General features: G+C 34.6%; 1 protein-coding gene across 2 annotated transcripts in view; it reads right to left on the bottom strand.

Annotated features, from left to right (window-relative positions):
• The window catches only part of Gmcl1 (germ cell-less 1, spermatogenesis associated), a 46,438-nt gene extending 21,309 nt beyond the window's left edge, over positions 1–25,129 (bottom strand). For both annotated transcript variants that reach the window (XR_013088585.2, XM_076832816.2), the window contains exons 1-9: positions 24,680–25,129; positions 18,094–18,217; positions 16,161–16,257; positions 15,029–15,126; positions 12,824–12,936; positions 12,117–12,182; positions 10,976–11,060; positions 9,136–9,226; positions 3,819–3,956 (exon numbers count right to left, since the gene is read on the bottom strand). Coding sequence is in view for 1 of the 2 variants with exons in the window: in XM_076832816.2 (XP_076688931.1) it covers positions 3,819–3,956; positions 9,136–9,226; positions 10,976–11,060; positions 12,117–12,182; positions 12,824–12,936; positions 15,029–15,126; positions 16,161–16,257; positions 18,094–18,217; positions 24,680–24,939 (1,072 nt within the window). In the remaining variant the exon portion in view is untranslated. The remainder of the gene's footprint in view (positions 1–3,818; positions 3,957–9,135; positions 9,227–10,975; positions 11,061–12,116; positions 12,183–12,823; positions 12,937–15,028; positions 15,127–16,160; positions 16,258–18,093; positions 18,218–24,679) is intronic.
• Between the last annotated feature and the right edge of the window lie 2,282 nt (positions 25,130–27,411).

The following is a 27,411-nucleotide window of genomic DNA, read 5'->3' as shown; positions in this document are numbered from 1 at the left end:
CCTCATGTGTGAGGCTCTAGGTTCGATCCTTACTATCACATAAAAATAAATAAAATAAAGGTATTGTGTCCATTTACAACTGAAAAAAAGGTTTAAAAAAATAAAATAAAAGTAGAATTGCTTATCACTATATTTATCTTTTTGCTATTTTATTCCCCAAACCAGAGAGTTGTTTTTGTAGGCTGAGTGTATATAGTATACAGCTCAGTGGTAGAGTACTTGCCTAGAATGTGCAGGGTCCCTGAGTTTGACCTCTAAGACCACAAATGGAAAAGGAGGGTTGGGGTTGAAAGAGAGGAAAAGAAGGGCTATTTTTCTTTCAAGTTCTTAATTTTTACCTTAAGGAGGGGAGAAAAAACAGTGCAATTAAAATCTGGATTTTCACTTTCTAAGTCTGTACTTAATGAAGGTATCCAGGGCAGGGGTTGTAGCTCAGCGGTATAGTGTTTGCTTAGCATGTATGAGACTCTGTGTTTGATCTCTAGCACTGTGGGTTATGGGGTGAAGGGGTAGGATCCAGATGAGTTCCAATGATTTACTGTATGCTTCCTTAAAACACGGTGTAAACACATTTTTCAATGTTTCAGTGCCCCAAAATAATATTCTTGCTATTATTAAAAGGCATAACTAACTGCTAAATGTTTATGCCAATTTATCTTCCTAGGTAAACGCATGACGAATTTTATGTGACTCAGTACACACACATATATATCTGCAATTCATTTGGATTTTTAAATTTTGTTTTACTGTAAAATGCTGGTTCCTATCCATTAAAATGATAATTTTACTAACGAGTTGTGTTTATGGCCTATCATGAATGATTTGTAAAATTGGAATGAAAGGGTTACACATATATATTCTCAGTATCATGTGAGAGATATTGCATGAAAATGTTTTTTAACATTTAAATTGACAAACTTCGTATAATCTCCTTTAAAACCAAAAACATTTTAACAAATTAAAAACATGATTGCATATTTTTGTCCCTCCTGTCTTTCCAGTTTGAAAGAGTGAAAAGTCAAATAAATCTTGTCACTGGTAGCTAAAAGCTTGTAGGACCTATGTCTTAAAAGCAGGATTCCAAAAACAAGTCAATGGAACACAACTTGAAATGCGCTATTAAGTTATTACAATAGGGCAGAAAAATAATCTGGTACAGTATAAGATGAAAATAAGTGAAACAGGTTCTTTTACATAGTTTTTTTTTTCAGTTATAGGTGGACACAACATCTTTATCTTATTTTTATGTGGTGCTGAGGATTGAACCCAGTGCCTCACGCATGGTAGGTGAGCATTCTACCTCTGAGCCACAACCCCAGCCCTACAGTTTTTAATAACTTATATGCAGTCATATCTCCAGAAGGCAGAGTCATTAGACAGAGTTTGCTAGTCTTTTTTTTTTTTTTTTAAATATATCAGGGATTAAACCCAGGGGTGCTCTACACGGAGCTATATCCCCAATCCTCTCTGAGATAGTGTATTGCTAAGCTGCCAAGACTGGCGTTGAAGTGATTCTCTTGCCTCAGCCTCCTGAGTTGCTAGGAATACAGGTGGGCATACTAAAATCCTTTTTGACAGAATATTGGGTAGAAAGATTCTGAAAAAGCCTTCAAGAAACTATGACTCACCAGAAATGGGGATGCTTGCCTATAATCCCATCTACTCAGGAGGCTAAGATGGGAGGCTTGCCAAGTTTGGGGTCAGTCTCAGCAATTCAGCAAGAACTTGTCTCAAACTTTTAAGAAATTAAACAAAATTTAAAAAGGGCTGGGGATGTCGTTCAGTGGTAGACCACCCCTGAGTTCTATCCCCAGTGACAAATAAATGATATAAATTAGAAGAAATCAATTTAGATTATTCCCTTGTCTTAAACAAAGGAAATGGGAACCATATCATTTAAAAATCTAATGTCCTATATTTACAGATTTTAAAAAACAAACAAAAAATCACATTCCTAACTTGCCCAGAATTTTGCTGTGTAAGTGAAAGGAAAAGTATATTGTTTATGGTCTGGGCAGCAGGAAGATATTAAATCAAGTAACCAAGTCTTAAACAAATGTGGAAAAATAACTAGATTCAGGAAAAAAAAGACAGAGGGTCAGATCACATGCAATACTGGTTTGGAAAGAACACAGAAGAATTAGGACCATGACCATCAGGCTTTTATTAGCAGGGTGTGAGAGATGAAGTCCTACCCAGAGAGAAAATATCTTCTGGTAGAATGAAATAAATGGAGGGAAGAGATAGAATATTCTGAGATTTTGTTGACCCAGACATTCAGGGCAAATAATAAAAAGATTTGGGAGGAACAGTAATAAGATAGGTTAGTGGCATTTCTAAATTTTTGACTTAAAGTGGTAAACAGATATAAAATCTCCCTAGACTGATGAATGTATAACTTTTATTAATGTCAACACATTTGGCACTATTTCTGAAAAATGATCAATAAATGTTAGGTTGATTAGTCAAAATTATTTCCATTTACTTCAAAGCTGAGATACCTTCCGACTCAGAGCATATACTAATTTATCTCAATAATATGAGCTAGATAACCAATTTCTGTCCCCTCACAAGCACTGTGGTATGTAACTTTACTTTATACTCTACATTTAAAACTACAACTTTTATTTGGACATACAGGAAAATCTATTTGCAGACTTATATTTGTAGGATGGGGTATTATAAAATTTTTAAAAAGATTTCTCCCATAAGTCAGAAAAACATGACTGAAATTTGACCAGAATAAAAATCTAAATTATTTTATACTGAATAAAATATTTCAGACTAGAAATATCTGTGCCCATCATGAATTCCAAAAAATATAAGGATTATCCACCTGCATCATAGATACACCTAAATTAAACTATTTTAGAACAGATTTTTTTTGCATTACTGGGGATTGAATCCAGGGCCTGGTGTATGCCAGGCACACACTCTACCACTGAGCTATATCCTTAACCCTTAAAATTCATTTCTAAAGAGACTTAAAAGGAAGTAAAATTGAAATGGGTATAATTGTCTTTGGCATTTAATATTAAATCACTGCTAGGGCCTGGTGTTCAATACATGCTGTATTTGTATTTCTTATATCCTTATGTATTACTAAACTGAATCTTTCTGAAACATTAGAGATTTAACTTTGAAAATGAAATCAGTAGTGGTTTCAAAAAACTGAAATTATAATTAGCAAGGATATTATATCTGGTTCAACATGAAGTTTAAAACCTTAGATGGAAAGAAAAAACAGAAAATAAGCACTTTAAGTAGTATTAATAGGAAAAGCAGTTATGAATTTTAAATACTTCTGAAGTCTATTTTTTAAAACTCAGGGGTACTTAATCACTGAGCCACATCCCCAGCCCTATTTTGTATTTTATTTAGAGACAGGGTTTCACTGAGTTGCTTAGCACCTCACTTTTGCTGAGGCTGGCTTTGAACTCTTGATCCTCCTGCCTCAGCCTCCAGAGCCACTGGGATTACAGGCATGCACCACTGTGCCTGGGCTCAAAAGTCATTTTTAAAAGTCTGATCCAAAACAGTGTACTGATAATTAAATTAAAGAATATCCATATTATAGAACACTAGTCATTTAACTATTCTGGAGAATATTTAATGAAATATGAGAAAACACCCACAATATATAATGTGAACATAGAAAATAATCTATATGGTATAATTGTACTGGTACAAAAAATATATATACCACTTTTGAATTTAGGTTAATTTCTTATTTGGTTCATTATTTTTTCTATGATATATATTGTTGTTAAAATCAGAAAAACATTACTTAAAATCAAAAATTCATCATATTCTCTTACCTGATGGTACTAGAGAATCTTGTTCAATAATCCTTGCAGAAGCCAGATCACTAATAATATACTGTAACCTTAAATGTCTAAACACTGACACAAATGGTTTCCCTTGCTCAGTTTCAAGGAATGCCGTACCTTCAAAATCTATTGAAAAAACAAAATAAGTGATTATTTTCAAGCCTATTATTTTATCCCTAAATGTCTTTGTGGACAGGGATACACATACACACATACACACACAGTCCTTAAAATACAAATTAGCTATTTCAAAGTTTCTAAGAATTTTATAAACCTAACATGTGAGGATAAAAACTTGGGGAGATTCAGACAAAGTCCCAGAAAATTAACTTTGGTCCTAGTTAGACTGCTGGCCTGGGAATTAACATGGGGGGCTTTAGAGTTTGTGGTGCAACAAGGGGGTAAAGGCTTGAGAAAAGTACTTAGGGTTAGACTAACTCTCCAGAATTACTTCCCAAGGACTGAACACTCCAGTGAAACTCAAGCCCAGAAGCTTCACTTGAAGGTCTTTCACAAGATTCTCAGGACACAGAACACCTTTTGGGAGTCTTCTAATATTTCTCAGCAAAAACAAGACACTGTTCAAGGGAGGGAAAGGGAGGAGGCAGGGGATTAGCAAGGATGGTGGAATGTGATGGACATCATTATCCAAAGTACATGTATGAAGACTCGAATTGGGTGTCAACCTACTTTATATACAAACAGAGATATGAAAAATTGTGGTATATATGTGTAATAAGAATTGTAATGCAAAAAATAAAACAAGTACATGTATGAAGACATGAATTGGCATGAACATACTTTATACAAAGATATGAAAAATTGTGTGTAATAAGAATTGTAATACATTCCATTGTTGTGTATTTAAAAAAATAAAATCAAGTAAAAAAAGACACTGTCATCACAGATTTGCAACACATGGGTAGTATTAATTTATTACTAAAATAATTCCAGTCTCTGAAGCACATGAATATATATTTTTTTAATTTTAGGGAGAATATAAGGTTATTCCAAAAAATTACTCGATTGCATTTCAATGTGCTTTCACAAATGTGAAGGAAATGTTTAGATATTGCTATTAAACATGAATTAATTTGTGCATAAGACCCAGCTTACATTCACCCTTGTTTCTAATAAGGATAAAGATAAGAGATGATGTTGTGCCCGCCGAAAATTAAAAAATAAATATTAAAAAAAATTCTCTCTCTCTCTCTCTCTCTCAGTCTCTCTAAAAAAAAAAAAAGATAAGAGATGAGAGCTGCTATTATAGACTATTATATCTCAAGCCATGAAACATAAGTTTTCTGTGAACTAGAAAAGTATTTTGCACCGAAACAGTTTTCCTGAAAATTGTGAAAAGACATCTAATAAAAAGAATTTTCACAATTTTCAATTTTTTTCATACTTTTTTTTGTATTCCTTTGGCATCTACCAAGAATCAAGCAGAACAGAAAAGAAAGTATTATACTTTTTTAAAATTAATAGTTAACGTTGATTATTTACACAATAGGTGTGTTACTGGATTTATTTCTCTACCTTTTTCTATAATGAAAACAGTTCTAGTTCATATGCTGAATTAACTGTGCAATTTCATGGGGTGTATTAAGAATATCATTAATGTTTTTACAGTTACTCTGTCACATAAGCAAGTTATAAAAATCTAATCTGTCTCATAAAAATCTGGTAATTATTCCATGGAGCCTTTCCTTCAAGGTTATAGGCTTATTTGCTTATTTTAGTAATAAATTAATACTACCCATGTGTTGCAAATCTGTGATGACAGTGTCTTATTTTTGCTGAGACATATTAGAATACTCCCAAAAGGTGTTCTGTGTCCGGAGTATCTTGTGAAAGACCCTCAATTGAAGCTTCTGGGCTCGAGTTTCACTGGAGTGTTCAGTCCTTGGGAAGTAATTCTGGAGAGTTAGTCAAACCTTAAGTACTTTCTCAAGCCTTTATCCCCTGTTGCACTATAAACTCTAAAGCCCCCAAAATTAATTCATGGAAACAAAAAATAAACAAGAAATAAAAATTTCTTGCTGGCCAACGTGTCACTATATTAACTGTATCATTCAAATTCAATAGCAATACTGAGGTGTAACTGTATACAAATTTTCCAAAATTTCTGTTATTTCTTTTCATCTTGATCCACATATATCTGGAAAGTCATATAAAACTTAAAAGACAAATATCAATCAATAATGGGCAAAAGGACAAGTGATTTTTCTCTATTTCCTAAGTATGTTTTCTAATTTTGAAAACTGTTTGAAATGACTTTTATAAAGACCTCACAGAAAAACAATGGCATTAGACATATATTTTCCTTTATGCAATAAATATCTCTCTGAAAATTCTATATTGTATATTGTTACACATTATGACTGGAATGAAGATTCTGAGGTGGGAAAAACAGAAATGGACCATAGTTTCCTATTCTGATTTCTACCAGGTGGGCTGGAGATTAGTTTCTCTTATTGATGGGTTGTTGTGTTTGATTAATCAGGAGCACAAATGAGCATGAAGTTATAGCAACATTTACCTATTAACTACTGTTTCTATGAAGTCCTTTTGTCCACTTCTCCACCTCCAGATTCTGTGTTTTATTTAAATTCTTTCCTATATTTTCCTCCTCTATAATTTTTCTAATCCTCCCTTAATTGCCACAAGGTAACACTGAAATATAATTTAATATATAAACTTAATATTTTGTTCTTCAAGTAAATCATTAGAATTTATTGATATGGTCTTTCATACATTTTTAGTTCAGTAGCTTGAATAATTTATCTGGCTTTGAGCTAGGAAATTTGACTACATAAAATAATTCTATAAAATTTATTTAAATAAGACAAAAGAACACCACACTTTAAAATTAAGAACTTCTATTCAGGGCTAGGGATGTAGTTCAGTGGTAGAGTGCTTGCCTAGCAAGTGCCAAGCAATCCCCAGTACTCCAAAAAAAAAAAAAAAAAAAGAAACATTTGCCAGGCACTGTGGAGCACATCTGTAATCCCAGCAGTTTGGGAGCCTGAGAAAGAAGAATCGCAAGTTCAAGGTCAGCCTTAGCAATTTAGCAAGTTCCTAAGCAACTCAGACCTGACCTAATAATGAAAAATTATTAAAAAATTAATAATAAAAAATTAAAAATTAAGAGAATAAAATCATGGCATTTGCAGATAAATGGATGGAGCTGGAGAATATAATGAACTGAAGTAAGTCAATCCCAAAAAACCAAGTGCCAAATTTTTTCTCTGATATAAGGAGGCTGATTCATGATGGGGATTGGGGGGCAGTGTGGGAGGAATATAAGAACTTCAGATAGGGCAAAGGGGAGGGAGGCATGGGGGTAGGAAGGAAGATGGAATGAGACATACATCATACCCTAAGTACATGTATGAAAACATGAAAGGTGTAACTCTACTTTGTGTAGAACCAGAGACATGAAAAATTGTTCTATATTTGTGTAATATGAATTGAAATTACATTTTGTTGTCATATATAACAAATTAGAATAAATTTTTAAAAATCCAAAGGCAATTGGTCAATTCAGAATAGAAATAAGGTAAACCTATTAAAGTAACTATACTTTGAATTAAAAAAAAAGGGTGGGGGATATAGCTCAGTGGTAAATTATCCCTAGGTTAAATGGTACCTCCCCTCCAAAAAACAAACTTCTATTCATCAAAAGACATCTTTAAGAAAGCAGAAGGATAATCTACAAGTTGGAAGATAAATGTAAAATGAATTTATGACAAATGATCGGTTATCAATATCACATAAAGAAGGGGATGGGATTGTGGCTCAGTGGAAGAGTGCTTGCCTAGAATGTGCGGGACACCTTGGGTTTGATCCTCAGCACCACATAAATGTAAAATATATTGTGTACACCTGGAACTGAAAAATAAATTAAAAAAAATACATACAGATTACCTACAAATCATGGGCTGGGGTTGTGGCTCAGTGGTAGAGCACTTGTGTAACATGCATGAGGCCACTGGGTTTCATCCCCAGCACCACATTAAAAAAAAACTAAATAAACAAAATAAATGCATTATGTCAAAAAAAAGGAAAAAGACTCATATATTTCATAATTTCATAGAAAAGGAAAAACATGACTAATATAACATATACAAGCCATTTAATCTCTTTAGTTAACAAGGAAACGAAAAATTAAGACACAATATGAAGTAGTTTCATAACAACTAAAACAAAATGATATACTGTCCAGTGGTACGCTGCAGCTGGCTCATGTTAGTTCACAGGAGCTGTGTGCCTCTTTCCAACTCTGCATTCAGTGATGTCATGTTGGTAGCTAGAAATCAGTCATGTGAAGAGAATTTTGGCCATGGAAAACTTTGCTACAAATCAGGGATTGGTTTTTCAGTGAGTCAGCTCATTAGCACACTACTATGTTAAGACATATATTCATATATGTAAAGACTTGCACTTTTACTTCCTAGATCTGCTGCCACTTAATAGCTCAAGAGATATATGCATAAAGTGGCAAAATTTTGTTTAAAGCAAAAGAAAAATATACACAAAATTCAATGTAGTGGTTGGGGAAAGTAAGAGGGACTTAATAGGAGAAAAACAAAAGGACACTGAAGTATACTCTACAGGGAAGAAATTAAAATTAGTTCATGGAGGTTCAATATATTATTAAAAATACCTCAAAAAGATGGCCATACGTGACCAAAAATGATAGTATGCTAAGAAAATGAAGAACAAAGGATTATTATTGATCTACTTTCTTTGTACCTGGGGGCCATTAGAAGTTTTTTCCTAGATTTATTTTAGCAAACTAAAAAATAAATACATTATATACTTTCTTCTACCCATATTAGACCTTGTTAGCAGTTGATCTGAATCAATTTTGGATCAATTTCCCTAGAAAATCTGATAAAAGATACAGAAGCCCCCCCTCTCCAAAAATGCAGATAGCACACATGTACCTAGCCAATTCGGAATTTACACACACAGAAGTCTGTCCATAGCCTCTCATGTTTTAGAATTGCTGCCAATAGATAGGATAATTGGTTATGAAAAATTCAATGCGATTAAACTAAAGAATGAATGTGATAACCACGATCTGTTGGTGAAACAAAGGGAGAAAGAACAGTTTTAGGGATAACCATAGGTAAGGCATTTTTCTTAATCTAACCTCAATTTTCTCATTGTAACTAAGAGACTAAATTAGATAATTGCTAAGGTCCTCTCCAGATCTAAAATTAAGTCTATAAACAAGTCAGGGCCCAGTTTTAATAAATTCCATTAAAATAAAGATAAGTTCTTTAAATTTTAGGCATACCTTTTCTCCGCTTAGAAAACCAGACATCTGTTTCTGTCAAAAGCTGTTTTAAGGATCCATTCCAAGAAGGCACAAGTTGAAGGAACATCCACTGAGTTTAAAAAAAAAGAAAAAACATTTGACTTCATCATTTTGTGATTATATTTTCAAACTGCTCCCACCTTTAAACATAACACCTTAAAATTTTAAATTTACTCTTTTATAAGCAACAGACAAAAAGTATAACTATTATATGACATCTTTACCAGCTTTAAATTCATCATGGCATTAATCATAGTCCAATGATAAAAGCCAAATGTGCTTGTGCCAAGAAGGAAGCTAATCCCTAAACTTTATGGTCATGGATACAACTTAGATTAATGTGTTGAATAATCTTATTTTATGCATATTATCAACTTTATGCTAACTTATTCATTAATTAACAAGTCAATTTCACTAAATACTATGTAAGGCTAAAGAATCAAAGTCAGGTACATTGGCACATGCCTGTAGTCCTAGCTACTTGGGAAGCAAAGGCAGGAAGATTGCTTCAGCCCAGAAGTTTGAAACCAGTTTACACAACATTGAGAGCCCATCCCATTCATAAATAAATAAATAAATAAAATTAAGCACGGGAAAAAGGATTATCTTATTGCTGTTGAAACAGTATCCATAGTAGTTAAGAGTATGGACTTTTATATCCTAGATATGCTACTAAATAGCTCTTTTTTTTCTGGGCCTTAATTTCTTCAACTGCAAAATGAGCATGATAATATGTCTACCTTATAGGATATTAAAAGAATTAACAGAATGGGGCCTAATGGAGATGATACCATGTAAGTGTTAGCATTTATCACTACTACCATAAAAGCAGTAATAGTAATGGTACGAAAGAATTCATACTATCTTAGTTTAGAGATAGAAATGGACCTTCTATAACTTTATAACCCACACACTAAATTTCCTTAAGAAAAACAGTAATGGAATCCCACCTCTGCCATAGAGATAAACAATCCTAATCATATAACCCAGAAGGCATCTCAATCCCAAATTTCACAACTATGTTACATGTAGACAGTGCTCCAAGTCAGGGACAAAAGGCTAAAGCAAAATTATGTAATTGGAAGGGAGCAGTGAGCCAGAACTCATAATACCTGGCCTTTGCCACTTAGTCATTATAAGAATTCTGAGTCTCACCATCTGTAGTAAAAGAATAATAGCTGATTTATTTCTTCAGAACTATGAAAATTAGATTAAAACATGTTGAAACCTTTCAAAAAGATGAATTACAGGTAGGCCTCTAGAAGAATAATTTCACCTTTTACTAGAAAAATTATTTGTGAAAATTGCATCATAAAATCTTGAATTCTACTGAAGCTTAACTTTGAAAACATTCCTGAAAACCATATAAAACATTTAAATTCTAAGATAACATCTTTTACATGAAACATTTCTGATTATGTAAAGATATAACAAAAACATGTTTATGGTTGAAAAAATTCTGGGAAAAAACAAAAAATACTCCTAAGATAGAAAAGAACAAAAAATAAAGTTATCACTCATGAAATCCCTAAATATACTTTTTAACATTTTAGCAAATAGTTCCAACTTACAATGGTTGATTTCTTCAACCTAATGATGGTACAAAGTGTACCCATAAAACCATGACTTTTTCACTTTCAGTGCAGTATTGTTTATCAGGATGTAACCCCATCTCAAGTCAAGGAACATTTGTAGCTTCTGTTCTTTTTCATGCATTCATAACCATCCCTTTATCACTGGATACCAGCTGTTGCCAGGTATTCATTATAATGAGCAAGGCTGAGGGGATATCCTTGTGTACATCATATTATGTGAATACCTTTTTAAGAGCTGTATAGACGTCCATCTCCACTTGCATCACAAATAAGTTAGATGAACCAATAAGCTGTTTCATAATGTTTATACTGAAAAAGATGAAACAGAAGCGTGAGCTTAATCTTCACACACAGACTGAAGGATGCTGGTGGAATGAAAAACTGTTTTTATCAAACAAAAATGGAATTAAAAACTATAACAGTCTTTTTCCCAAGACTTATCTTGGTTAATAATCTGTCTGAATACAATAATACTAGTAATAAAAATACAGTAATACTAATAATTCACAGTGTGAAATCTTTTTTTCACACTGACAGGGAAAAAAATCTAGCCATTAAACAACAACAAAATTATAAACTGTTTTAAAATGAAAATTAAAAAAGATATTTGAACTTCCCTTATTCCACAATGTATTTTAAAAAATTTTTTTTCACCTGTCCCCTCCGATCACCCCCAAACCAACAAAATTGGTATCTCAGGAAGCTAAACAATGCTGTCTTTGGTTTTACACCATTTCCTCCAGAATATCACATATTCCTGACATTTGTATCCTAAATCCTTTAAAAGTTCATTTCCACCCTGAATTTCTCAGCCCCATCATATATCTTAGCCTCACTATTACAAAAAAAGCTCCCTGACAGTAGAAACAAGGACATAATCACTTCTGCATCCCTCATAGCTCTTAAAAGAATACCTTTAATATATAATGGACATTCAGAAAGTATTTTTTGAAGGAAGGAAAGGGAAGAGAAGGGAGATAATAAACAAATAATTTCAAAAGCAAACTAATTGTGAATTTAATTTAATTAGGCTTAGCAAAAATTTTAAAATTATTTTCCTCAAATATAATTTCTCAAATACAGTTTAAGAAATATAAGAAACTTTTAATTCTTCCAGAGCCTGATAGAAGTAACACTGAAACTTCTCTATAGTCTTATAGTAGCAACACATTTTTCTGTTAAAATTGGTTAAACAAAATAGACATAGTATCATCATTTTATAAAGAAAAGAAATTTGTGTAGCATTTTTTCAGTTCATGGATGTAAAAATACGTTTTGTGTTCTACAAAAATAACTTGCATACTTTAACAAATGAAAAACATTATTCTAGGATATTAATTACAAAGTTATTTAAAATTCAAATACCTGAGTTCTTTAAAAAGCTCAACATTCTGGTGAGTCATCAAATTGTTTAGAAGCCACTCAAGGCACCTGAAATTAAAATACTTAATTATTACATTATATATATTTATAATTAACCAAGTAGGTCTTACAATTAAGATAAAAACAGAATATTAATCTTGCTAGTACATGCTCAAAATTTTTAGTTTAACAATATGAAATTTAGTATTGCTTTTGTCAGTAGTTATTAAGGAAATATTTCCTTGATATTATAGCATTTCTACTTAAGAAAAACATTTCTATTTAAGAAAAAATACCGTTTCAGGTTTGTGTTAAATAGTTTATGATGGGGCTTGCACATATCTTTAAGATCTCAAAATGAGTTCTGCAATTCTCAAGAGTTATAAAAAAAAATTGCCAATATCTATTTAAAATATCTATTAAACCTACTCCTTAAATAATTTTAATAGAAAATGTAAAGAGTGACCATAGTTTTTATAAGCTTGTATAACCCACCCATGGTCACTTAAAAAGACAACACTCTTGAGGAATTTACTAATTAGTTCAAAAGAAAAAGGGACTTTTAAAATAATAAGATTCTATCCCCCTAGGCTTTTTTCTTTTCTTAATTCTTTTATTTTCTTATAACTCTACATACATTCTCTTAAGAAATCAAAGCAACCAAATTCCCAGAAGTGGAATGGGAAGAAAAACAAGAAAAGTAAACTCACTTTTTCTTTACAGAATCTAATCCATAGGTCCCTGCTGATGTGTAATAGCCACATACAGTTTTCACATTAATTGTTTCCTTCATTGTCTCACCACACTGCTGAATTAAACCATCCTGTAAATATAAATAAGCACTGGAAAGGCCCATTTCATGTGGGAAAAATTAGTTCTGATATGTGCTTTTACATATTAAAAAGTTTTTTTAAAAAAAGGAAGAAAGAAAGAAAGAAAACTCATTAAGTGCAGCAAATTTAAATTTTTTATAAGTCCAATAAAAATACAGAAAAAAAAATTCCCCAAGTATTCAACTTAATACTTGGAACTGAAAAATGGAAGGTAAATAAATATAAATAATACTATTCTCTTTGTTTTCTATTTTTCCCCCTCTGTGGGACCTTTGCAAATTTCTTTGGCAGCACTTTGTCTGTTCTTTTAAAATTAAGAACTCTCTATATAATCAACCAGCTAACCATGTAACAGGTTAGACAAGTAAATAATATGAATTATCAGAGAGTTCCTATTAAAGTTTAAAACACCTATAAATATCTAAGACATTCCCATAAAACAAGTATAGTATAAACAATTTACATTAAAATTTTAATCTGAAATGTTTATATGGTTTCAAATGAACAAACTTTAATATACAGAAAGAATAATGATGCTTTTCATTCAAATTTCTGAAATACATTCATCATGCAAGTATATTATTAAGTTAGAATTAGTAAATTACAAAAACAAGGTGGAAAGTCAATGTAGAACAAAACCAAAAGGACTTAAGTTAGAAAATAAAGTACACTTCATTGGAAATAAGTATTGAAGGGATCAAAATATTTTTAAAAATCAAATTTTTACCAAGGATATTTAGCAAGTTGTTATAAATGTCAAAAAAAGGAAGCATTTTTTAAAAAAATTAACACATTGATACAAAATGGTTTTTAAACTTACCTGACAATCATTCTAGACTCCTCCCCTTTCTCTTAAACACTTCATCTGTCACCTTACCCAATGGATTACCCTTATTTAATCTTTTGGCTATCCATCTTTCCACTCCATGTTTATTGCCACTACTTTAACTTGGACTTCACTTGGACTCCTCCCATAGGCTTTTGTCTCTAATGTACTCATTTTTCATTTTCTCTTCAATACATTCTTCACACATCGATCCTGAAGTATTCTTTCTAAAGCATAACTTTGTCTTTCTTCTGATTAAAATCTTCCAAAAGTACTTACATATAAAGGCTAACTTCATAGAAATATATAGAGGGAACTTCATAATCTGTCTTCCGCCTCTCTTTCTACAAGCCCTGTTTAGTTTTGCTAGAGCCATGCTCCTCTTAGATTCTCTAGTCCTCCATCATTTCACATCTCTAGGTCTTAGCTTACTCTGTTCCCTATGTCTGAAATGCTCTTCCTCCCTCTTTCTTCATACAATGTATGACTCAATTTGGAAACATCCTCTTATGATACTATTGGGTTATAAAATGACTAATTCTTTTTTTTATGGATCTACTAAATCCTACAAGATTTTTATACCTTTAATTTTGGACAGCTCTTATTTTACCTTTGGATTTATATATCAACCCTTCCCCTTTCTACACACACATACATATACTATACTGTGAGCTTCGTGAAGGTAGGACTACATTGTTGTTTCAAAAATTGACACACACAAATTGTATGTATTTAGGGACTATATCTTAATTTACCCTTGGATCTCTATGCCTAATTTGACATATTGGTCAACGCACTTTTGTTAAATGAATAAATCTGTCATTCTAAGATTAAAACATATAAATGTGGTTTACACATAATTATTTAACAACTAAGAAGAAGTTTACATAGTAGCATACATGTTTTTTGAACTCATGAACTAAATTAATTAGTAATCAGAAAACATTTGTTTAATAGTGTAAATAAGTCATTAATAGAGGTAAATGGACTTAGACAAGTAAATATTTTCCATATTACAGTCATACAAAGATAGTGACATGGAAATAGTTTGTATTCGTTTTACACAGACATAAACCCCTACCCCAGTTATAATAAATTGCTTTTGGTTAAGCATTTTGAATGATGTATAACAAATAATACATTTATACATTTAATTTTCATTTTAAAATTATAAAGGCTTAACTTTATTTTTGGAAAGATATGTTGAAACAAAGAAAACACTGATTTTTTTTTTTTTAAATAATGTGCATACTTACCAACTGTAGCATACAAGCTGCTGCCAAAATAGCAATAACTCGACTGGGCTTTATTAAGACATCATCTCGATACAGTGATCCAAATGCAACCTGCAGTGCTGAAAGTAGAAAGTGCACATGTAGAATTAAATAACAATAATTAAATCTATAAGATTATTGCAAAAGTAATGACTGTCTTCACAGTGATATTTATTTAAATCTCATACGCACATAAAAGGATAAGAGAAGTATCATAATTAAAATAGTAGTAATGGTTATTCATTGATGATAATAACAATGTTGTAAATTTTGTTTATTTTATGAAATTTGGCTGCATTTTTTAAAGTCTAATCTTGATGTTTTTGACTAGAATAAAGATGTCCTTCGAATTTTTATAAGATATTCCTGAATAGAGCAATCATTAAGTGCAAGTTCTCACTGATAATCTTAATTCTGCCTTGTTCAGTGATTCACCACTAGAGAGTATGGTACGCTCCTGGTCCTATCCACAGCTATTTAGGCCTGGCCATCCTTCTCTCCACTGCTACTCTCATCAGTGTTCTACTGGTTTGTTTTGAAAACATTCTCAAGTTTCCTTTTTGCCTTTGTGGTGAGCACTGGGTATCCCCCATTTGGGCTATCAATGAGAGGAGCAGAAGGAGCACTAGAATAGGAATAAGGAAAGAAATAGTGTGACTGCAGGATCACTAAACTGTTCTCAGATCCAAAACAAGTCCCTATCTTTTTAGACCTTGAATTCCTCAATTAAGTATCCCTACACTCTAAAATAACACAAATTACATGATTCATACCCTTCCTGTTTCCAGAAGAACAATCTTCACACATTAATTTTTTTAAGTGGTCATACATTTCCTTCCTTCCCCCTACATTTCATATCCCAGGCAGACATATTTACAAAGGCAAGTAAACAAATTTGACAAAGTCCACAAGACTAAACAGATCTAGGACAGGAAGAACAAGACTGATATAGTATTAGAGTAAATTAATATAAAATTATTAGCTTCCAATGTTAAATGGAGCTTTTTCCTAGCTGACAAGGTTAGAAGGAAATAATTATTTTCTATCAAAATAATAAATTTTATGAAAGAAATGTTTTATGATTTTTTCATAATAGTAATTATGGAGGAAGTACCTTCTATATCAATATTCTGGTCAGGAATCTCCAGTTCAATAATATTCATGCTGGATTCTTTCCAAGAACCACTGAACATACTAGAAAAGTAGCCTGACTTAAAAAAAAAAAAAAAAAAAAAAGTCAATGATTATCCAATACTTTTGTCTCCCAAATTATTTTCCAATTTCCAGAGAAAAAGAATTGTCAAATATGACCATAGAAGAAAAGAAATAAAGATAAGGCCATTATTAGGTATATCAAATTATGACAGTTTAGTACAATTTTAACACAAACTATTTTAACACAAACTAAATCAAATTTTATATTACTATCTGAATAGTCCTCACACTGTTGAATCCTTACTGTGTCTTCATGGTGATAAAGGGTTTAGATCAGTTCCAAGTTAATACATAAGTATGTTCCCCCAAAGAAACCAGGAAAAATTCTGATTTTATTTAATCAGAAAAATCCAGAATGAACCTGAAATCTAGGAAGTCTTTACTTATCTTACAAATAGCATCCCTCAGAATTACAGTACTTCAGAATAGATCAAATATGAACTAATTTATTTTAAAAAATTTACTGAGTCTTTATTACAGTTATCCCTTTGAATGGTTCCAAGATCCCTTGCAGATACCAAAATCTGAAGCTGCTCAAGTTTCTTATATTTCTATGTAATCTATGCATATCCTCTCCTATAAATTTAAATCATTTAAAGATTACTCCTAATGCAATGTACATGCTATGTAATTAGTTGTTACACTTTTTTTTTTTTTAGGGGATAATGATAAGAAAAGTCTGTATGTGTCTTAGTGCAGATGGAATTTTCTTTTTTCTGGATATTTTTAAACCACCATCAGATTTATTTATTTTTATGTGGTGCTGAGGATCAAATCCAGTGCCTCACACGTGAAAGGCAAGCATTCTACCACTGAGCTACAACTCCAGCCCCTATTTTATTCTATTTTGAAAGTTCTGAATCTTTAACAATAGCAGACAGGAAAATTATCAGCACAAACATATAATAGGTACATCAGCTAAATTCTAAATAACATAGTTTATATATACTTTTTGTTCATCTTTTTTTTTTTTTTTTTGGTGGTGGTGGAGTAATTGGGGATTAAATTCAGGGGCACTTGACCACTGAGCCACATCCCCAGCCCTATTTTATATTTTATTTAGAGACAGGGTCTCACTGAGTTGCTTAGTGCCCTCTCAGTTGCTGAGTCTGGCTTTGACTCGCCTCCTGTCTCAGCCTCCCAAGCTACTGGGAATACAGGCGTGTGCCACTGCGCCTGGCTCATTTTGTTTTTAACTAAACTAGGTTTCCCAAGACAGAATAAAGGGTTAAATGTCAAGAACCTTTCAGTCACATTCAACTTGAACTTCAAAGCAACATTTCAGATGAATTTATGCAAATGAATAATCACAAATAAAATAAATTTAGCAATATTAACTTTAATAAACCATTTTCTCCTGACTTTTCCCTCTTTATCAACAGAGGGCACTGAAATAAGCACCTTGTTGAAGTAATGACTATTGCTGGGCTAGCATGACAGTGAGTTTCAAGTCTCTTATTTAGGCCAAACTAAGTTTTCACTGAAAATGTTTACCATCTTTCTAGTAAAATACTTATTTAAAAAAAATTTTTTTTGTAGTTGTACACAATACCATTTATTTATTTATTTATTTATTTATTTATTTATTTATTTATTTATTTATTTATATGTGGTGCTGAGGATCGAACTCAGGGCCTTGTACATGTGCAAAATGAGTGTTCTACCACTGAGCCATAACCCCAACCCCTTTCTAGTAAAATACTTATTATCAGATGAAAGGATTTTATTACTGTCTATGCAAAAGATTACTATGAAATGCAACGAGGAAGAACACAAGTTTGAGTTTCTTTAAGTAACTACCCTGGTAACCAACAGAAAAATAAAATACTTACTTGACATAAATATATTTTGTGTAAGCTCCACTCTTCTCCGAGAGCACAAATCTTAATGTCACTGTTTTCACCATTCAAAAATAATGTTTGATAAATATATTTGGATGTGCTCTTTAATTTTTTCCTGTTGAAAGACATGTAAAAGTTATATATATATATTAAAAAACCTGAATGTTTTTTTGATTTTGAAGACATTTTAAAATACTCCTTTTGTTCAATTTCAATTAGAGTTTATTTGTCCATTGTGTAAAAAAAAAAGAGGAGGGGAATATTATATATTCAAATTTTCTCATTTCTAGAAGAGTACAGAAGATAATACCTAGTAGCCACCTCTGGGGCACTCCATTCACAGGGGGGAAAACAGTGAATAGATAGGGGCAGCAGCATGGGAAGGAGACCTTTCTCTACGCACCTTTTATATTTTTTAAAAATCTTTGAATTAATTTTAATTACGTATTTAATAAATTAAGAAGATAAGTCAGCATGGTGGTTTTTGCTTTTTTCCTTATTTAGGAATCAGCATAGTTACAGAGAATTTCAATATAACTGCAATAATCTGCTGTGCACCTAAAAAATGAAGAACAAGAGTGAAAATTCCCTACCCAAGTAATTAGTAAAATAATTTACATCTAACCTTATTGGATACCAAACTGGACTAGTTATGACTGGTTTTAAACTAACTCCCATTTGTTTGGACAAATGGTCTGAAACCTTAAATCAAAGGTTTTCGAAGTTGGGCTCATGAAAGAAGCATTTTAGGGTTCACCAAGGAGAGGGAAACAATGAACTCTAGACACCTAACTTCACCCAGAGCAACACCAGCCACTACCTCTATAAACACACTGGATTTCTGCATAAGATTTAACTTAAAGGAAGACTTAAAAAGTTTAGAAATCATTAAGCAAGATGATCTAGTAAATAAGGAAAGCATAGGCAAAAGCTGATCAGTCTTTACAATTTTTGACTAATTCTGACAGCTTTCTTAGTAGTTAAAAATTTTTAAATTTCTTCTTAAAAATGAAGTCATTGTTTCAGATGGCATCTTGAACCAGTGTATTTAATACCTTTTCCCAACAGATATTAAACACAGCACAGTAGGTTGGGCATGTAACATGTTCCTGTAGTCTCAGCTACTCTGGAGGCTGAGGCAGGAGGGTAACTTGAACTCAAAAAGTTTAAAGCCAACCTGGGTAAAACAGTAAGACTCCTCCCTAAAAAAAAAAAAAAAAAAAAAGTACAAAAATAGTACATACTTTTGTGGTAGATAGACATGGGTTTGAGGCCCTGGTCTCCTACAGCTCAGTTACACTGTAAAAAGATAATATAAATAATATCTACTTCATTGAGTTATTGTGAGAAGTAAAGGAGACAACGTGGTTTCTGATTCCTGATAGTACCACGAGTACATGTTTGATTCCCATCCCTCCCAAATCACATTAAAGAACAAATGCATAAAAACGAATATTACATTCACAGTAACAAAAATATGACAGTGGGCTCATCATCTGATAAGAGACATATTAGGAATCTGAAAATTAGAGAATAAACTGGAATAAAAAAGTAGAGAAAGCCACAGCACAAAATATATTATAAAGGGCTCAGATGGAGGTTAAAATTTTGTCTTTCAGAACCCTGTGGGGCGGGTGGAAGGAAGGAAATATGAAAATTTGTCCTCCTTAGTGGCCTCCCTTACTCTATGAACACAGAGTACAAACACCCTGGCAAAAAGACTTCAGGGTTTTTCTACAAAAAAAAAACAATCTACCAGAAGACCTAAGGCTTTTAATGTAAGTATTGGTGATCCAGACAAAGCAATCCTTACTCTGGAATTTGAGGAATCTGTAGCCTATCAGCTCCCAACCCATTCATCCTCAGTCACGATTCCCAAACTGTGTGCCAAAATACCTGGAACACCGCAGAAAACTAGATAGGCACTATACCATGTTTTAATTTGAAGAAAACACATTTTTTAGACAACAGGTAATCTACCATTATTAAGTTGTTTGGACTTAACCATCAGGTATTTCTTCTGCATTAAGGGGTACCATAAAAAATTACTATGACACTAAGGGTACTGTGAACCCAGAAAGTTTGGAAATCTACTCTAAAACAAAGAAAACCCAAGTTTCCAATTCAGTCAATCTTCATACTCAAAGAAGAGGCTTATGGAAATACAACTATTTGCTTATTAAAACACATGTACACATACAAAGCAGCAACTCATTCTTAAACATAAGAGGACAACCAAGGATTACCCAACAAAATAAAAAGAGAATGACCAGAAGAAGTATCTAATTCAGGAAAAGAAAATTTCAAAACCCTCTCATTCATATACTTAGATATCTTAGATTATTACACTTATAAGGTGCTATGAAAAAGAAGTACTCAGAACAAGAAAGAGTTCTTACAGACTATTATTATGAATCTCTAGATTGTAAGGCTCCAGCAATTAACAAGGCCATCAAAAGACCCATAATTAGGTCCATTCTAGTTCAATTTAAAAACATCAGAGATGGGCTGGGGTTGTAGCTCAGTGGTAGAGCACTTGCCTAGCATGTGTAAGGCACTGGGTTCGATCCTCAAAACCAAATATAAATTAATAAAGTCCATTGACAACTAGGAAAATATAAATTAAAAAAAAGAAAAAAAATCCAAATGTGTCATAAAGAAAAGTCACCTAAAAAGAAAAGAGAATTAGTTCAGGATCAAATGTTTCAACCATGTTGTAAGACAGAAGACAATGAAGTAATATGATCAAAGATATAAAGTTATTATAGAGTTTCAGACCCAAAGTATGAATAAAGAAAGAGAGATAAAATTTGTATTTAGATATGCATAAATTATCCTATTTTGTGCTCTTTCATGAGAAAATACTTGGAAGACTTAGATCACTAAAAGAATGAAAAAAAGGGAAAAAAAATACAGGCCACAGAAAACAGTGGCTCTAATCCAATCCTAAGATGGGGTGAAATAAATCCCAGAATAGGAGTAGACAAATCCAGACTGGAAAAGAAGGATGGAGAAACCCTGGAGGGAAGTCTAGGATTTAGAGGAGATGAATTCCATGCAACTGTGTTTCAGAAGGTAGAAAAATCTGAAGATAATATTCTTTTGTCAACAAGGCAGCCAGAAACTCTGAGACAACAAAAAGCAATCCAAAAAAGGCACTGTCCAAATAAGATACAAACAAAAACAGCCCAACCTAAAGATTCCACTTAACTATGAGGTTCAAAAATTTCTCCCTTTGAACAGAGGGTTGTGACATTGGACTCACCAAGTATGATTTATAATCCTAGCACACTACTTGACTCTGCAGCAATCTTTACATAGTTATAACAATAAATACTGTTTAGTAGATTTCAATTTTTAGGCACAAACTATGGACAAAGCACTGGTTGGAGAACAGTGTGGATTTTAATAGTTCTGTTAATGAAAAAGTAAGACAAGCACTTAACCAAAGGTATGAGGTAGAAAGTAGGCCTAGAAGATAAAATTTCTTCTGAGGTAGTTTGTTAGGCAGGAAAGTACAATAAACAACCTCGAGAAGTGTATTAATGCCAACACATACAATTGCAGGTCTCAATATTTTCTTATTTTCCATGAAAACATATATTCTGATAAGCATTTTCTAGTAAAGCTTACTTCAAAGACTTTCCCTTATAGTCTGCCCATGTAGTCCAGGAATTGGCACATTTTTCTGTAATGGTCTAGATGGTAAAAATCTTCAGCTTTGGCCCAGCAATTTTGGGGGTACTCCCATGGAAAGTTTTCTACTCGCCAGTCCCAGCCTATCACACTTACCAAACTTTTTCGCCATATATGTTCAGTGGATGGCAAATTTTAGCTTGGGGAGGGAGGGACCTATTTCAAATTTGTTCTTTCCTTGGATATTCTGCCTCAGCCTTACAAAAAGTGACTGTTTCCTGTATTTTTTATCCCTATATTTTTAAGAGATCTCTTTACCTTAATATTTGCCCTTAGCCGTTAATTCCCTGTTTCTGTTAATATTTATATTTAAATTATCCCTGTTCAAATTACTGTGTGGTTTCTTTCAAATGGGCACTGACATATATTTCAATAATCATATTAAAAATATGTGGTCTAAATAATAACTATAAGGCAGAGATTGCTCTATTGGATTAAAAAGACAAGACTCAACTAAATGCTGTCTCTATGATATCTACTTTAAATATAAAGACACAGGTAAAAAGTGAAAGGATAAAATAAATAAATAAACACATATAACAATTATCAAAGAAAGTGGTCAAATAACCCAATTAATAAATGGGCAAATGAATTAAACAGACACTTCTTAAAAGAAGAAATACAAATGGCCAACAAATATGTGAAAAAATGTTCAACATCGTTTGCAATCAAAACTACATTTTATCTCACATCAGTCAGAATGGCAGTCATCAAGAATACAAACAATAATAAATGCTGGAGAGGATGTGGAGAAAAAGGAACACTTTTACACTGTTGGTAAATTAGTACAACCACTATAAGTATGGAGGTTCCTCCAAAGACTAGGTACAGAACCACTATATAGCCAGCTGTACCGCTCCTTGGTATTTATCCTAAAGAATTAAAGTCATCATACTTCAGTGATAAATGCTTAACCATGTCTATAGCAGCACAATGTACAATAGCCAAACTATGGGACTAGCCTATGTTTCCATCACCAGATGAATGGATTAAAAAAAATGTGGTATATATACACAACGGAGTTTTATTCATGAAATCATGTCATTTGCAGAAAAATGGATGGAACTAGAGACCATTAGGCCAAGCAAATAAGCCAAACTCAGAAGGTCAAGGGTCAAATGTTTTCTCTCATATGTGGAAGGTAGAGAGGGGGCAGGATCTTATGAAGATCAAAGGGAGATCAATAGAGAAAAGGGACCAGGAGGTGGGAGGTAAGGAGGAATGGGGGAAGGGGAGAAGTGCTGGGGAGTGATGATGGCCAAATTATTTTGTTATGTTGTGCATGTATGAATATTTAACAACAAATTCCATCATTATGTACAACTTTGATGCACCAATAAAAAATGTGGAAAGAGAAAAAATTTTAAAAAAATAAAGAAAGTGGTAGTGGCTATATTGACAGTGACAAAGAGGAATGAATATTTTATAATAATAAAAGGACCATTTAATCCTGAGTAGGTATATGCCAGACACTGTGCACCATGTTCATTCTCAAATTTGTGTTAACTATGAAGTGGTTTTAATATCTATATTTTACATATAAAGAATATGAAGTACAGAATACAGACATGAACTTAGAATCTAAGTGCTTAAAACTGCTACAGTGAGTGCTATGGCACTTGTCCAAGTAATTCCAGCAGCTAGGGAGGTTGAGGCAGGAGGACCACAAGTTGAAAGCCAGCCTAAGCAACTCAGCCAGACTCTGTCTCAAAATAAAAAAATAAAAAAATAAATGGTTTGGGGATGTGGCTCAGTGTTTGGATTCAATCCCCAGTAACAAAAAAATAAAAACTGTGCTACAGTGACTCTTTAGAAAGGTTACTGAAGGAGGGAGCAGAGGAGGAAAAGGAAAATACTGGGAAACAATATTGACCAAAATATCCTGTGCTTGTACAAATATGGAACAATAAATTCCACAATTATGCATAATTATGATGAACCAATAAAAAATATGGGGGGAGTAGGGGTCAATTTTTTTGGTAAATAAATACAAACTAACATAAAACCGTATGAAAAGTTTTATAAATTAAACTATTAAACAGCTTTTACCCATGATATTTAAGCACTACCTCTATCATTGATCTGTTACACTTCCGTCATGACACTTTTTTACAATATGTAACACTTCTGTAGCAAAATTTTTTGAATCATTTTTAAGGTTCATTTAAAAAAAATACATCTATTGATTCTGCCAATGACCTTAAAAATTGTTACGTGAAGAAATATTCTACTTATAAATTACATTCTAGTTCACAAGCAAATATTTTGTTTTCCAACTTTTCCAAGAAAAGGGTAAGCACGCTCTCTGCAGCACACAGCTTGACAGATCCGCGGTCAATGACTTCGTCTACTATAGACCTTGAAAGACTTTGTTCCCTATTAGGAATAAAGGCACACTATTTGATAAACTTCACCTTTATACATAAGGAGAACTGGGAGCAATTATTTCCCCTTTACTGAGTGAGCGACAATAAAGGTGCTCATCTTGGGCATCAAATTTACTCCTGTATACTATTTTTGGCAACCGGATGCAAAACAATTTATTCTGCGGTAACCGCTCAGAGAGGGCAAAGGTGTACTATGGAAGGCCAGCCAGTCGGTCTGGGTTGAAGGAGAGGCAAGCTCTAGCTGACGTTCCTCAGTCTCATCCCGAGGCTGAAACAACACCCCGGCAGCGTCAGTGGTTTACAAGGCAGAACATCAGGCGTCTCCCGGACCTGCCTTGCAGCAGGGCTCGTTCATTTACTCGGTCAAGGGCACGTCCACTCTTTACTGGCGGGGGGACGCCGCATCCAGCCGGGACACTGGACGCCGGCTCCACCCCAAGCCCAACAGGTGCAGGTGCGGGTGTGGGTCCGCTGGGGAGCGCCCCTCCACGTACCTTCGAGGAGTGTTGAGGAGCTTCTGCTGCTCGTCGCCTTCATCCTCATCCTCGTCTGTCTCGGAGTCAGGGTGACAGTAGCAGAAGGCCCCGCTACTCCGCTTGCGTTTGCGGCTACCCGGGCAGTAACAGAAGCTGTGGCCAGCCGCATCGCCGCCAGTCTCCGGCCTCCGGGCAGAGCCCCCCACTCCGGGACCGGGCTCCTGTGGAGCTCGGGCTCGCCCAGGGTGGCGCAGCACTCGGCTGCTAAGCGAGCCCATGGGATAGCGCTCCCTGGTCCTTCAGGGAGCACGCTTCAGGACACCCAGAGGAGAGGGTCTCCCGCCATGGCCCGGCCGCTGCCGGCCTCCTCCCAGCCCAGGTGCCTACACAGCCACCTTCTCACGCGCAGCCCCAACGGTTGAAGAGGACGCTACCGCCTCCATCCTCGGCCCCGCCCGCCGCGTCCGGCCGCGCGGCGCGCCGAGACCGCAGAACCTCGCCCCCTCCCCCGCCTCCGCCTATCGCAACAAAGCGCGGACCGTTCGGCGCAAGCGCGCGACGAGCCTCCGGAAGGGGCGGGGAATCGCGAGTGCGTGGCTGCGGGAGCCTGCACAGGACGGGCGCGCGGGTGCCGCGGAGGGCTTCCTAGCCTGCGGTTGACCTGGTGTTTTTGCTAACGTGCACTGTAGGGCTGTTCTCGTTGTTCGCTGTAGTTCACACACGTCTTTTGCATCAGAAGTCATTCATTCTTTCTACAAAGTCCTTTGGGCTGCAGATAATTACTGGGCCTTGTGTTAGACGAGAAGCAAGAACACCTTCTGTTCAGGCTTCTCGAAGGAGCTCTCACTTCCTGGGGTCCGACCCTGCAGATTTGGGGCATGATTTCCTGTGAGAAGAGCACTTAGAAGGAGGAACTACGTGGATCGTCCGAGTTTCTTCAGCCCTGGGTTGTGGCAAACATTTCCTGCACTCCCCTCTCCTCCTCGCCCTTTAAACCCAGGGCCTCATAGATGCTATGCACTCACTCTACCTTGGAGCTACATTCCCAGCCCTCTGCACTCTTTTCCTTTTCTCCCAGCACCAGTAGGACGTCTGAAATTTTGTCAGAATTTAAAAATACCTTCAGGAGGCCCTAGCAAAATTAACAGGTGTCTGCGTGGGATAGCAGTTTTTGCAATAGATTGGACAGCTAGCTTTTGATTGCTGCCTCTCTTTCTGCCACCCCAACCCCACCCTTTGCCCTTTTTGTATTGGGGGCTGAATCCAAGGGTGCTTTGCCACTGGGATACATCCCTAGACCTTTTACTTAGCAGGTAGACTAACTCTGTTATCCAGGCTGGCCTCAAACCTGCAATCCTCCTGCCTCGGCCTCCCAAGTCACTGGGATTCCAGGTGTGGGCCGTCGTGCCTGGCAACTTCTTTCACTTAATGAAGTTGCCTGGCAACTTCATTTCACTTAACTTTTTTAAGTGAAATGTTTATAATGAAATCTAATAGAGTAATGTGAACACCTGTGGACACCCCCGCCCCCCGCCCCGCCACTGACTTGAAATTTTTTTATGGTAGTTGATTTATTCTAACCCTCCACTCAGCTTTATTGATATGTAATTGAAGATTTGTTCTTTTAAAATAGGACAATAAAAATATGAAGTTCCCTGTGTACCCACTTTCCATCTCCATTTCCATTCCCAGTGGTGATCACTGTCATGAGAATGGTGTATATCATTATTCCCATGCATATCCTTGCATGCACACCATAAACAATGTATTTTGCACATTTAGACATATAATTAAAGGAAATCATATAATACCCATCATTCTGCACCTTTCTCCTCTCTCAAAATGATACTTTTGATTAAATCTTTAGATCATTTTTCTCTGCTCATTGTAAGACTGACCCATAATTTGTTTATCCACTGTTAGTGAGTCAGATTATTTCTAATTCTCTAACAGAGCAAAAATGAACATTATGTGCAAGAGATTCATCAAGTAGATCTCACAACAGGGGGTTTGCTGGGAAGTCTTCAACTCTACCAGCTATTGTTAAAGTTGCTCCCAATTGATTGCATCAATGCACCAATTTATATTCCCCTTGGCAGCATGTGTAGTTTGGGGGTCCCAGTGGACTGGTATCTGATTCATTCCTGAGAAATCTGAACTGGAGAACCTAGCTGAGGCATCTTGGAATGGAAGTGGGAGGCAGAGAATGATGGCTGCAATAGTACCAGCTTGAACGCACAGAATTTGTTAGCATAAATTTGTTAGCATAAATGTGCAAGTGTTTCCCATGGAACGGATGTGGGCCATAATGAGACAGCCACTATGGTGTCATCCTATATCCCTTCCAAGAGACCTGGATGCAAAGGTAAATTAACTTCATCCCCAAAAACCTAAAGTCATCACCAAATTCAGAAAGGCTGAAAAAGAACTGCATTTACCTTCCTAGAGGAACCCCAGGGTGGTTTCTGTGGTGATAAGTTTGACAAGGGACCCCACAAGAATCAGCTTTGAGGTGCTGGGTTGTGGCTCAGTGGTAGAGCGCTGGCCTAGCACGTGCGAGGCCTTGGGTTCAGCACCTCATAAAAATAAATAAATAAAATAAAGGTATTGTGTCCAATTACAATATATATATATATATATATATATATATATATATATATATATATATATATTTTTTTTTTTTTTTTTTTAAGAATCAGCTTTGAACATCTGCCAAGATTACACAAGGCTGATTCTCTTCTACCACGCCA

This window comes from Callospermophilus lateralis, chromosome 14 (genome assembly GCF_048772815.1).
Source record: "Callospermophilus lateralis isolate mCalLat2 chromosome 14, mCalLat2.hap1, whole genome shotgun sequence".
In the NCBI taxonomy this organism is placed as follows: domain Eukaryota; kingdom Metazoa; phylum Chordata; class Mammalia; order Rodentia; family Sciuridae; genus Callospermophilus; species Callospermophilus lateralis.
Note: the sequence above shows the minus strand (reverse complement) of the source record. Positions and strands in the feature narration are given on the sequence as shown.